Source organism: Anabrus simplex, chromosome 5 (assembly GCF_040414725.1).
Source record: "Anabrus simplex isolate iqAnaSimp1 chromosome 5, ASM4041472v1, whole genome shotgun sequence".
In the NCBI taxonomy this organism is placed as follows: domain Eukaryota; kingdom Metazoa; phylum Arthropoda; class Insecta; order Orthoptera; family Tettigoniidae; genus Anabrus; species Anabrus simplex.
In genome coordinates, this window is record NC_090269.1 from 187,547,870 (window position 1) to 187,561,717 (window position 13,848).

General features: G+C 39.9%; 1 protein-coding gene across 1 annotated transcript; it reads left to right on the top strand.

The window, feature by feature from the left end:
• The first annotated feature begins 7,336 nt into the window (after positions 1-7,336).
• Positions 7,337-13,013, top strand: LOC137501030 (uncharacterized). The gene is made up of 5 exons (XM_068227887.1): positions 7,337-7,380; positions 7,471-7,561; positions 7,651-7,741; positions 7,828-7,917; positions 8,932-13,013. Exon 5 carries the CDS (start codon positions 11,404-11,406, stop codon positions 12,580-12,582), a length of 1,179 nt encoding a protein of 392 aa, XP_068083988.1. The 5' UTR covers positions 7,337-7,380; positions 7,471-7,561; positions 7,651-7,741; positions 7,828-7,917; positions 8,932-11,403; the 3' UTR covers positions 12,583-13,013.
• The last annotated feature ends 835 nt before the right edge of the window (positions 13,014-13,848 follow it).

Here is a 13,848-nt window from a genome sequence, read left to right on the forward strand (position 1 = left end):
GATCTATGTTACGTAAAGCCCGCATGGATGATAAGAGAACGAACGATCTTCAGGATCAGAGAGCACTCTGGACACACGGTTGGGTTATATTTAATTTGTTCATTGGAGAGGTCATGGATAAGATGGTTGGAGTTGATGATAGGCGATCTGAGAATTTCGAATGCGATGGTGATGATTATTATTTTGAAGGCGTCCACTAAAAGGGAAACGTGTGTTGGGAATTTTCATTTGCTTCCCTAACACGTCAGTGCACAGGCTGAGATTGCGTTCGAGGTGGAGAACCGTTCGTCACGTCTATTTATTTTTTTGAGGTCACATATTATAATGAGGTAGACACTTACTGTATTTTTTTCGAGAGGTAGACACTTGCTGTATTTCGACTTGCATTCATTTGATAATAGAGACGTTGGTTCCGTCGTGCGTATTTTGTCTGACCAGATTCAGTGATATTGTTGGAGTTGTTTGAGAATTGCATTTCGCCTGATATGTTAAGGGAGACGCAGTACGACCCACTTTGACGCCCGACGATAGATTTAGGACGTCACGTGTTTATTTTTGGAGTCATTGATGATGAGACGTCCTAGGTCACGCCCGACGATAGGACTTGGAAGGCATCATGTATATACTGATTAGGCTTAGGGTGTACAGATTTCAAGTGAGCCCGACGATAGGTCTGGGATGGTAGCTGTACACACTCAAGTCTCAGTTTAGATTTTTTTTTTCTCTTTTGTTTCTTTTGTGAAGTGGCCTGGTTGAAGGTAGCCATTACAGTACGATATGATTTATTGTAGAGGGTCTATGCGAAGCTCTCATTGAGATAACGGGACTGCTGTTGACAAACGAGGGCTGTCCAAGTGTGGGACATCGACCCGATCTAGATTATATTTTTACTGTGTTTCTTCGTGCGTGTTAAGCTGTATGACTTCGAGATGTTAATTTATTTTTTTACGGACTTTATTGTTTCCTCGTCTTGACGTCCGTTTTCATTGATAGTGTGCATTATTGACACTTCAGTGTTTTAGAATGAGACTTGAGTTGCGAATGCGGTTTCGATTCGTCAGCCGGTAATTTTATTTTATATTTTAATCTTGTCGTATTTTCATTCGTATTCATAGTTAGAATAAGTAAGTAATCACTTTACCAGTAGTGTGTTGGGACAGACAGTAAATAGAGAGATCTGTACTGGTAGCATTGTTGTCAAGGGAAAGAATTCCTTAAAATTGTAGTAAATTTTAGCGTGGACTGGTAAATTTATTAAGCATAATAAACCCATTTCTAACCTGAAAATCGGTTCAATAATAATATTTTCAAGTGACTTTTCACTTTTTGATTAACTTCAGTGTTTGGCATTTCTTCCAAATGCATGATTAGTAAGTGTTTCCTGCATTTCGCAGTTTTGTTCCTTTAGAACGACTTAACGTAAGATCCTCCCGGATCATGTTGTTGTTGGTTCCTTCCGAACAGTTGTTTGGGGTGATGCACGTTTAGCATCGGGACTACCTTATCACTTAAGGGTGTCATGAATGACAAATACATGGTGGAATTTTATTTCAATTGTGAATGATGCCATTAACTTGTAGTGAACACCATGCTTTCCTATAATATTTCGCAACCTATCCAAAGCAACTGATAGTCAGTTTGGTTCGATTAAGGGTCCATTCGGCGGATGTTCCGTATCCGTGAAGGGTATTTGACTGGTGGATAACCTTAATTAAGAGAAAATCAGGCGTTCTACTTGTTGAAAGTCAGATTTTCCACGGATCGTGTGGATTAACTCTCAGTTCTCGTTTGGAAAATAGGCGCCCGGTTTTCAGGTCTTCCCTTTTTCAGTTTTTCAGTTTCGCTGTCCACTAACATATTAGCTTCTCCGAAGCAACTCTTCGACATTGGAAGAAATGAAGTGACGTTATGTAATGTGACTGTGTTTGGAACTTTTCAAAAATCAATAATTAAATGTTTTTATGTTTTGTGGCAAGAATGCATATTAAATTAACGATGTTATCGTGCTCTTTCAGTTTAAATAAAAGTTAGTAAGCACATTTTTGCTCCTCATTTCAAGTAGTTAGGCTTTCTTCTGAACCCCATCGTTTGGTTAAGATCGTGACCGAATTTATTCCCGCAACGACCCAAGATTTAAGAGTTCTAAATTGTTCTACTATAGCAGCCGTGGCCGACCAACGATGGAATGGTAAGTTCAAGGGTTCAGTATGTCTTATCCATTTCTTCCGTCGTTCATTATCTTTAGGAAAACTATAAATGATAAAGGGGCTTCTTTTCCTTTCGTATAGCTCTTATCCATTTTTCCGTCGTTCATTATCTTTAGGAAAACTGTAAATGATAAAGGGGCTTCTTAACCTAGACTGCATGTGCAAGGGGAAAACGATTCGGCACTGAATATTCGTAAAAACATATTGCTTACCTGTGAAAAGTTATCCCTGGTATTTTCTTTGAAGCTCTGTTTGCACATCTATACGCTACACAAGTCGACATTTTAAAATCAAAACACAAAACTCCTTTATTTACTTCACAGGTGGTGCACTGCTCACTTACTTACACTAACAGGTTTCCAATGTTTTGGTACATACAACATGACGGCCGCTTGTGTCCACAGATTTCAACTCAGACGGGCATTGCCATCTCTATGTTATTCTGTGCTCGGTGAGGAAAATACAGTAGAGACAATACGCGACAGTAGTATAATTGGATGGTTCGGCCGCCACCACCCCCACCGGCTCCCAGAGGCCACCTCCACCACCACCACAGCCAGAGGCCTCCCAGATGCCTCCCAGATGCCTCCCAGATGCCTCCTCCACCACCACAGCCAGAGGCCTCCCAGAGGTCTCCTCCGCCACCCGCGGGAAATTTGAATTTGTAAACAAAGCCACGTGCTTTTTGACAACTGTCATCGACAACAACGCATCGCTAACCTCAGTACTGCCATCTTGACGGGCCTAAACCTCAGTGGTACCAACTTAACCTAACTAGCGCGAGGTAAACAAAGCCAAGTGTTTTTGACAGCCACGTGCTTTTTGACAGACAACAACGCATCGCTAACCTCACTACTGCCATCTTGACGGGCCTAAACCTCAGTAGTACCAACTTAACCTAACTAGCGCGTGGTAAACAAAGCCACGTGCTTTTTTTGACAGCTGTCATCCGCCATCTTTAAACTACAGAGCACTGTGCTGCCCTCTTTATCGAAGTAGCTACAAATTCGTCACCTGTCATCGGCAGTGCTGCCATCTTGGCGGGTCTAAACCTTAGTGCTACCAACTTAACCTCACTAGCGCGAGATAAACAAATCCACGTGCTTTTTTGACAGCTGTCATCCATCATCTTTAATCTATAGAGCACAGTGCTGCCCTCTTTAGCTACTTACCTTTGAAATGTGGTGGCGGATAATTTGAAAAATGCTTTTTTTGACAGCAGTCATCCGCCATCTTTAATCTATAGAGCGCCGTGCTGCCCTCATGCGGGTAATTTCGTCAGCTGTCATCCGCCATCTTTAATCGACAGAGCACCGTGCTGCCCTCATGCGGGTAATTTCGTCAGCTGTCATCCGCCATCTTTAATGAACAGAGCACCGTGCTGCCCTCATGCGAGACAATTTCGCTAGCTGTCATCCGCCATCTTTAATCGACAGAGCACCGTGCTGCCCTCATGCGGGGCAATTTCGTTAGCTGTCATCCGCCAGCTTTAATCGACAGAGCACCGTGCTGCCCTCATGCGAGACAATTTCGTTGGCTGTCATCCGCCATCTTTTAATGAACAGAGCACCGTGCTGCCCTCATGCGGGGCAATTTAGTTAGCTGTCATCCGCCATCTTTTAATGAACAGAGTACCGTGCTGCCATCTTTGTGTTGGCATCTTTATTCTTTGACATGTGGTGGCGGCAAGTTCTACATTCACAATCTGAGAGCACCGTGACGTACTCTTCGTTGTGGCGGACAATTTAAAAAAGAAAATGTCAAGGAATACCTTTGTTCTAAAAGAAAACAAGACTACGGTCCTGAACGCCTTGCGTAAGATAGCGATTGTTATAACCTCCTTTTCCCTGCTCTGTTAAGGCATAGCTTTATCGAACATACAACGCGATTCTCTTTCTATATAATAATTTCATGTAGCTATTTCTAGCCAAGTGCAGTCTAAAAATAAATTCTAGTCTTGTTACATCAGGAAAGGTAACTGGCTAAATCCTGGTCTTTCAGCGTTAGGGAGGGCAACCGTTCGTAAAACAATAGTTCGTTATACAGCGATTTAGAATCTTAGTTCCTGCACCAAGAAGAGCATCTAGCTGTAAAACCCCGATTCTCGTGTTAGAAAGGGCAACTAGTTGTAAAACAGATTTTTGTGATTTAAAATCTCGCGTCAGGAAGGGCAACCAGCCGTAAAACAATAGCGTATGATGTAGGAGGCTAGATACTGCTTTTTAAAATCCTAGAAGGGCATCCTGTTGTAAAACGGTTTCTTGTGAATTGTAACACTAGATACTGCGATTTAAAATCTAGGAAGTGCATCTAGCTGTAAAACCCCGATTCTCGTGTTAAAAAGAGCATCTAGTTGTAAAACAGATTCTTAATCCCAGTTCTTTGACGTCAGGAAGGGCAACCGGTCGAAAACAATAGTGTATGATGTAAGAGGCTAGATACTGCTATTTAAAATCCTAGGAGGGCATCCAGTTGTAAAACAGATTCTTGTGATTTAAAATCTCGCGTCAGGAAGGGCAACCGGCCGTACCGTAAAACAATAGTGTATGATGTAAGAGGCTAGATACTGCTTTTTAAAATCCTACAAGGGCGTCCTGTTGTAAAACGGATTCTTGTGATTTAAAATCTCGCGTCATGAAGGGCAACCGGTCGTAAAACAGATTCTTGCGGTTTAAACTCTTGCGTCAGGAGGAGGCACTCGGCTGTAAAACATATTTTTAATCCCGGCCCTGCTACGTTAGGAACCACATCTAGCTGTAAAAACAGGAGCTCCAAACATTTACAGTTTTAAGCTTTAGGAACGGGTTATGGGTTACATTTTTTGTTCTACTGTATAGAACACTATCTTTGAAGTTGTATCGGCGCAGTCATTCAGAGCGAGGTACGGAATGCATGTGTTGGCTGAAATTGTAACTCATCTTCCGGGTGTAGTAACCTTGAACGAAGACAATGTGTGCTGAGAAGCCACTTGTAACTCGCGGAACGTTTTCTTAGCCGTGTAGAATTTAGCTCGTGTAAGTTCTTAACAAAAAATATTATGATTGTACGGAGAGGTTAAAACACAGTGCCAGCATATAGCCCACTCCTATCGAAAGAGCCTGCACGGCGCCGGTATATAGGCTATTCCTGTTGAAGGAGCCTGTACAAGGTTTAACACCCCTCCATCAACAGCCCTTACTTAATGCTGGCTTTTTGCACGCCCTCGAAACTACCTATGAATGTAATATACTACCGTAGGGAGAGGGTAAAACCCGGTGCCGGCACATAGCCTACTCCTACCGAAGAAGCCTGCACAAGGCTTAACGCCTCCATCCGACAGATAAATCACCCTCAACATCTTATACTCATAATCATTTTCGGAGGAGTCTGCACAAGGTTTAACGCCCCCATCAACAGCCCTTACTTAATGCTGGCTTTTTGCATGCCCTCGAAACTACCTAAGAATGTAATATACTACCGTAGGGAGAGGTTAAAACCCAGTGCTGGTACATAGCCTAATCCTACCGAAGAAGCCTGCACACAGTTTAACGCCTCCATCCGACAAATGAATCACCCTCAACACTCTTGTACTCACAATTATTTTCGAAGGAGTCTGCATAAGGTTTAAAGTCCCCATCAACAGCCCTTACCTAATGCTGGCTTTTTGCACACCCCGCCTCTTAGATCATACACCATAGTTTTACGACCGGTTACCCTTCCTGACGATAAAGGACTAGGATTTTAAATCGCAGTATACGTGATAAATTTGTTGTAGCGTGTTTTATAATTAGATATCCCGGTACCGGCACATAGCCTACTCCTACCGAATAAGCCTGCACAAGGCTTATCACCTCCATCCGACAAATGAATCACCCTCAACACCCTTGTACCTGCAATCATTTTCGAAGGAGTCTGCAAAAGGTTTAACGTCCCTATCAACAGCCCTTACTTAATGCTGGCTTTTTTGCACACCCCGCCTCTTAGATCATACACCATAGTTTTACGACCGGTTACCCTTCCTGACTAGGATTTTAAATCGCAGTATACGCGATAAATTTGTTGTAGCGGGTTTTATAACTAGATATCCTAGTACCGGCACATAGCCTACTCCAACCGAAGAAGCCTGCACAAGGCTTATCACCTCCATCCGACAAATGAATCACCCTCAACACTCTTGTACCTGCAATCATTTTCGAAGGAGTCTGCAAAAGTTTTAACATCCCCATCAACAGCCCTTACTTAATGCTAGCTTTTTTGCACACCCCGCCTCTTAGATCATACACCATAGTTTTACGACGGGTTACCATTCCTGACTAGGATTTTAAATCGCAGTATACGCGATAAATTTGTTGTAGCGGGTTTTATAACTAGATATCCTAGTACCGGCACATAGCCTACTCCTACCGAAGAAGCCTGCACAAGGCTTATCACCTCCATCCGACAAATGAATCACCCTCAACACTCCTGTACCCGCAATCATTCTTGCTACTTCGGAAGATAGCGGGTTCAAACTCCTACTGTTGGAAGCCGTAAAAAAGAGCAAATGCTAGGCGAGGGGGCCTGCGCGATCGTCATAACGTGTAATTACATGATCTAGCTAAATGTAGTTTGAGCTCAATACCTTAAAGTGCCTACAGGTAAGGAATACCGCGGATGTAGCTTAGTACCCTCCCGTTTAAGTCCAGAGGTCGAGGATCGCGCGCTAACTTTCCAAGGCTCGATCCGCTGCAGAAATCTTAAATTCTGACACCTCGACATCAACAGCAGGCTCGATCCCGGCTTAAATACATTAGCCTGCGGAACTCAGCGTAAGACCCTCAGGAGAGCTCTTGTTGCAGAAACATTTCGTTCCGACTGTACCGCAAACGTCTGCAATTCTTGATATCCGCTTGGCAACAAGGAGCATATTTACTCACTGCAGTCTGCGTGAAGCGCTCACAGTTTTCTGTATGCGATTATTACGTGTACATCTCCCGTCTAAGTACTGTCTGCTGTGAACATTATTCTTCAGCCTTTATCTTAAGGCAAGCTAGAACTGTTAGTTACTGTTTGCAAAGCAACTTCTATGCTTGGTTATAGACATCTACATTCATATCTGTTTGTTCTTTTCTTTTTAGCTACCGTTCGAGTTACAGGCTTGAAAGTACGCATTTTATTCATCCGAGTAACAGTCTGCAGCACGTGCATTTTTAAGGTATGTTTTCGAACTTTGAGTTGTAAAGATAGCTAGGTTAGCTGATGTACCCTACACTACATTCATATATGTTTGTTCTTTTCTTTTTAGGTACAACTAGAATATTATCATTCGAGTTACAGGCTTAAAAGTACGCATTTTATTCATCCGAGTAACAGTCTGCAGCACGTGCATTTTTAAGGTATGTTTTAGAACTTTGAGTTGTAAAGATAGCTAGGTTAGCTGATGTACCCTACACTACATTCATATATGTTTGTTCTTTTCTTTTAGGTACGACCAGAATATTATCATTCGAGTTACAGGCTTGAAAGTACGCATTTTATTCATCCGAGTAACAGTCTGCAGCACGTGCATTTTTAAGGTATGTTTTCGAACTTTGAGTTGTAAAGATAGCTAGGCTAGCTGATGTAACCTACACTACATTCATATATGTTTGTTCTTTTTTAGGTGCGACAAGAATATTATCATTCGAGTTTCAGGCTTGAACGCACGCATTTTATTCATGCGAGTAACAGTTTGCAGTGCGAATATTGTAAGGTATGTCTGACCTCTATACGTTGAAACTTGGTTTCTTCCGAACATCGTAACTTTAAGCTAATCATAAATAGTTGTTCTCTTCAATCCTCATGCTATAGACGAGGTTAATCTTATAATTTCAAACACACATAGCTATGTCTGAACTCAACAGGCTGAAACTTGGTTTCTTCTAAAACATCGTAACTTTAGTCTATTGATAAATAGCCGTTCTCTTCAATCCTCATACTATAGACGAGGTTAATTTTATAATTTCAAACACACATAGCTATGTCTGACCTCAACAGGCTGAAACTTGGTTTCTTCTAAAACATCGTAACTTTAGTCTATTGATAAATAGTAGTTCTCTTCAATCCTCATGCTATAGACGAGGTTAATCTTATAATTTCAAACTCACAGCAATGTCTGACCTCAACAAGCTGAAACTTGGTTTCTTCCGAACATCTTAACTTTAAGCTAATCATAAATAGTTGTTCTCTTCAATCCTCATGCTATAGACGAGGTTAATCTTATAATTTCAAACACACAGCAATGTCCGACCTCTATGCGTTGAAACTTGGTTTCTTCCGAACATTGTAACTTTAGTCTATTGATAAATAATCGTTCTCTTCAATACTCATGCTATAGACGAGGTTAATTTTATAATTTCAAACACACACACATAGCTATGTCTCACCTCAACAGGCTAAAACTTGGTTTCTTCTAAAACATCGTAACTTTAGTCTATTGATAAATAGTCGTTCTCTTCAATCCTCATGCTATAGATGAGGTTAATTATATAATTTTAAACACACACATAGCTATGTCTGACCTCAACAGGCTAAAACTTGGTTTCTTCTAAAACATCGTAACTTTAGTCTATTGATAAATAGTTATTTTCTTTAATCTGCATGTCATAGAAGAGGTTAATCTTATAATTTCAAACTCACAGCCATGTCCGACCTCTATACGTTGAAACTTGGTTTCTTCCGAACATCGTAACTTTCACTTAATCTCTATTGGTTGTTCTCTTTTTAGATGTTCCCCTGCTGTGAGGAATGCAATGTAACGTTTACAAGACGAGATGCTCTTACACGACATTTAAAAATGAAACATGGAGAAGCGTCTACTACGTTCGCCTGCGAGCAGTGTGAGACGACTTTTACGAGGGTAGATGCCCTTACGCGGCATAAAAAATTAAAAAACCTTAGTATAACATCCGCTTTATGTGATGTTTGCGGGCTGTACTTCGCTAATGTAGAGCAATATCAGGCTCACTTAGCAGAGGTACATCAAATATCTACTTGCCCTCAGGTAGTAGTAGGGAAAAAGCGTGCAGCTACTGATGTAGCTGTAGAAAGTACTAGTAGTAAAAAACCTAGGAAAAATGAACTTCAAACTATTCACTGCGAGCACTGTAACACTGATGTACCATCTTCACATCTTCGGAGACACTTACGGAGTAATGCGCATAAAAATAATGCGTGTAGAAGTGGTAGTAACGCAAACATCGAGGAAATTAATACAGCATTTAAAAGTAGGATTTCTAGTTACAGAATTCGCACTAGTCAAAAGTTTCAGAGCACTTCAAACTTTTTAAATTGTGTTCAGCCGGATGTACAACGGCTTCTTGCTAAATCTTTGTCCAATCATAATTTATTTAAAGTTAATTTTGAACTTTTCGCCTTGTACATTAAAAGCACGGATGAATCCGAAATAACGGACATTAAATCATTTAATACGAAGAATTTTGTCATAAGTGAGTCGACTAATTTTGGTGATGTACTTAGGGATGTCTCTAACATTATTTCAACTAAGAGCGAAGGAATTTCAGTAAAAGGAATCAGGGTGGGCTTTAGTTGAAATAATGTATCTAGAAGTTAACATCAATAAGTACAATCCTATGCGAGGATCTTCGCACATCGAGCTGCCGACATGGATTCAGCGAAAAGAAGCTGTTGTAAACATCCAAAACAATGACGAAGCATGTTTTGCATGGGCGGTGATGTCGGCTTTAAATCCTGCTAAATCGAATGTAGCGAGTAGAACATCATCGTATCCACACTATTCAACGCAGCTAAATTTTGATAGTATAGAATTTCCTGTGCAGATAAAGGATATTAAGCGCTTTGAGGAACTAAATAACGTTAGCATTAATGTGTATGGTGTAGAGATAAAGTCTGTAGTAGGCCCTCTGTATTATACATGTCATAAAAAGAGTACTCATGTTAACTTACTCTATATTGAAAACAGTGAGAATAGCCACTTTTGCTGGATTAAAAATCTGAGTAGACTTGTTGGTAGTCAGTTGTCAAACAGGTGTAACAAAAAGTGGCTATGTGATGGATGCTTGCAGTATTTTAGAACTGAAGATCAGTTAACGAAGCATTCGAAGAATGACTGCAATCATGTACGTACAGAGATACCTACTACAGGCAATAATGTTTTAAAATTTACAAATTTTCACAAGCAGATGTGGGTACCGTTCGTGTTTTATGCATACTTTGAAGCCATCCTCACGCCATGCGACACATGCTCACCTAATCCTGACAACTCTTTCACTAATACTACGCACATGCATGTCCCGTATAGCTTCGCGTATTACATCAAGTGTAGTTATGATAGAACGCTTAACAAGTTAGAGCTGTATCGAGGGCATGATGCTGCTAAAGTATTTTTAGAAAGACTTGAAAGTGATGCAGTTCGTCTTGGTCGTATTCTAAATAGTAATATTCCTATGAAGCCACTCACCGAAATTCAGTTAAATGATCATGAACGTGCTACAAAGTGTAGCATTTGTGATGGGGAATTTTCCGAAAATGACCCTAAAATTTTTGATCATGATCATTTAACTGGTTTCTATAGATGTGCCGCTCATTATAGCTGTAATCTTAAGTACAGAGTTCCTAAATTTATCCCTGTAATTTTTCATAACTTATCTGGTTACGACTCTCATTTCATCATTTCACAATTTGGAGCTTCAGATGAAAAAGTAGATATAATCCCTCAGAATAAAGAGCGGTACATTGCGTTTGCAAAGTCTGTAAAAGTAGATGCTGAGCATTCTATAAAACTGAGATTCCTTGACTCGTTTCGCTTTATGGCGAGTAGCCTCGATAAACTTTCTAGTCATTTACAGCCTGAACAATTTACGGAAATTCGACGCGTTTTTCCCGAAGAAGCGCAGTTTAATTTATTTCGGCGTAAGGGTGTTTTTGTTATGAATATCTTGACTGCTTAGAACGCCTCGAAGAACGTGCCTTACCATCGAAACAATCCTTTTACAGCTCGCTGAATTCAGCAGATATTAGTGATGATGACTATTTACATGCACAACATATCTGGGAGCAGTTCCACATTCAAACGCTAGGTGAATACTCCGATTTATATTTAAAGACGGATGTACTTTTGTTAGCTGATGTTTTTGAAAATTTTCGCTGTGTTTGTAAGAAAACCTACAGCCTTGACCCATGTCAGTATTTTACTGCGCCTGGGTTAAGTTGGGACGCGATGTTAAAATACACGCAGGTGAATTTGGAACTGTTAACCGATATTGATATGGTGCACTTTATAAAATCATCTATTCGAGGCGGTCTAAGTCAGTGCAGCGGGCGGTATTCCAAGGCAAATAATAAGTACATGCCGAGTTTCGATTCTAGTCAGGAATCTCAGTATATCGTTTATCTCGATGCTAATAATCAGTATGGGTGGGCGATGAGTCAGCATCTACCGGTGAGTGGTTTCCGCTGGCTAACGCAGTGCGAATTTGATGCTTTACAGCTGCACGCCCTAGGCGATGAAGCTGATAAAGGCTATTTCCTCGAAGTTGACTTACAGTATCCTAAAGAGTTACACACTTCTCATAATGACTTACTGTTCTGCCCTGAAAATATGAAGCCTCCGTACATCGCATCAACGACGAAAATGCTAATTGCTAATTTGTGTGATAAATCTAAGTATATCATTCTTTACCGAAATTTAAAACAGTGTTTGCAGCATGGTTTGAAGTTATCCAAAATTCATCGCGTACTAGAATTTAATCAGTCACCGTGGCTAAAGCCATATATCGACCTGAACAATAATTTAAGAACGAATGCGGTTAACGAGTTTGAAAAAGATTTCTACAAGCTCATGAATAACAGTGTGTTTGGTAAGACTATGGAAAATGTTGACAAACGCGTTGATGTAAAATTGATTACAAACTGGGAAAATATTAAGAAAAGGTATGGTGCTAACTATTTAATAAGTAAACCAAATTTCCACAGCTGCACCATCATACATGAGAATTTAGTTATTATACAGATGAATCGTGTTAAGGTTAAGTATGACAAACCTACCTACGTCGGCTTCGCAGTGCTTGAATTGGCTAAAACACTCATGTATGAATTCCATTACGATTATATGATGAAGAAGTACGCGCATAATGCGCAATTGCTCTACACAGATACCGATTCGTTTATTTATCAAATCAAAACTGATGACTATTACAATGATATAAAGCCAGACTTGGGTAGGTTTGATACAAGTAACTATCCTGCAAATAATCAATATCATCTGCCGCTAGTGAACAAAAAGTTTCTAGGTAAAATGAAAGATGAATGTGCTGGGAATATTATCTGTTCATTTGTAGGTACTAAATCCAAGTCATATTGCATAAAACTCTTAAATGAATTACAAAAAAGAGATTGAAGGGGGTTAATAAGAATGTCGTTCAGAATCAGCTAAGTTTTGAAAACTATAACAATTGCATTAAAAGTAATCCACCTGTTTTGCATAAGCAAATGTCTGTCATTAGAAGCAAGAAGCAACAGTTGTACACTCATTTAATTAGTAAGGTAGCCCTTAATAGCGATGATTGCAAACGGTTTGTCATTCCAAATTCTACCAACACTCTAGCCTGGGGGCATAGTAGTATTGATCGGTACTACTTTACATAAAGCAGATGTGTGTGTAAACATTATGCTAGAGGTGTGTACTTACGTTAAGCTGTCTTACATCACAATTCACTGTACATATTGTAGGGAGAGGTACGCTGAGAGCGTAGTACGGCAAGTTTAAACTTGTACATACAAGAATTGCGTCGAGAAGTACGCAAACATCACTACGGTAAAATGATTCTAGATAAAACTTGTACATACAAGATGTAAATAAATAATGTAGAATTGGCATATTCTTTTATTTTAGATTAGGTATTACCTTCCTCCCGCCCCTTATTTGTAAGATAGAGTTTTTGTTTATTACTCATAGAAGAAAAGCAAGAAAGAAGGTGATGAGCAGATTCGTAAGTATGTTATTATCTAGCTCATGTTGAGAAGATAATTTTTTTCTAAACAGTGTTTGATTGCAATGCAGTGTTCAACAACATCGAACTATAAACGGTAGTACGTGTTCAAGTTTAAACTTGCAATACTCTTGCTTTTGCAATGCATGTTCGATAGAGATGTAGCTTGATATTCTAAACAGTGCTCGATTCTAGTCATGCAATGCAGTGTTCAACAACGTCGAACTATAAGCAGTATTATGTGCTTCCTCAATTGATGGGAGTTTCTTTTCGTTCAATTTCCTTGAAAATTTTAGTCTTTCATGCGAGATGGGGAGTGCGACGTTTTCAGTGTAAAGGTTATGATTACCGGAAGGTGTTTCCTCAATGGATAGGTCTCAATCTTGCATGAGTATACGTGTATGTTCTTTTTTATGAATATTAAATCAATCGTACTGGTGCCATTGTAGCAGATATAAGTTGGTTGTATTTTTGTAATCACCAAGTTGAAGTCTTCTTCTTCGAAGAACGAAAACACCATATCACTTTTCCTGTTTTGGATATCAAGTGTACAGTTAAGGTCACTAGCTATTATAACTGGATCGTTTTCATTTGTCTTACTTATTACCTCTATCACTCCATCCGGTGTGAATTCTAGCTGCATGTATATTCCAATGATTGTTAAGTATTTAGTC

Bases quoted from the DNA above. Each gene is read 5' to 3' on its own strand.
- LOC137501030 (XM_068227887.1), top strand. From the start codon at position 11,404: ATGTTAAAATACACGCAGGTGAATTTGGAACTGTTAACCGATATTGAT.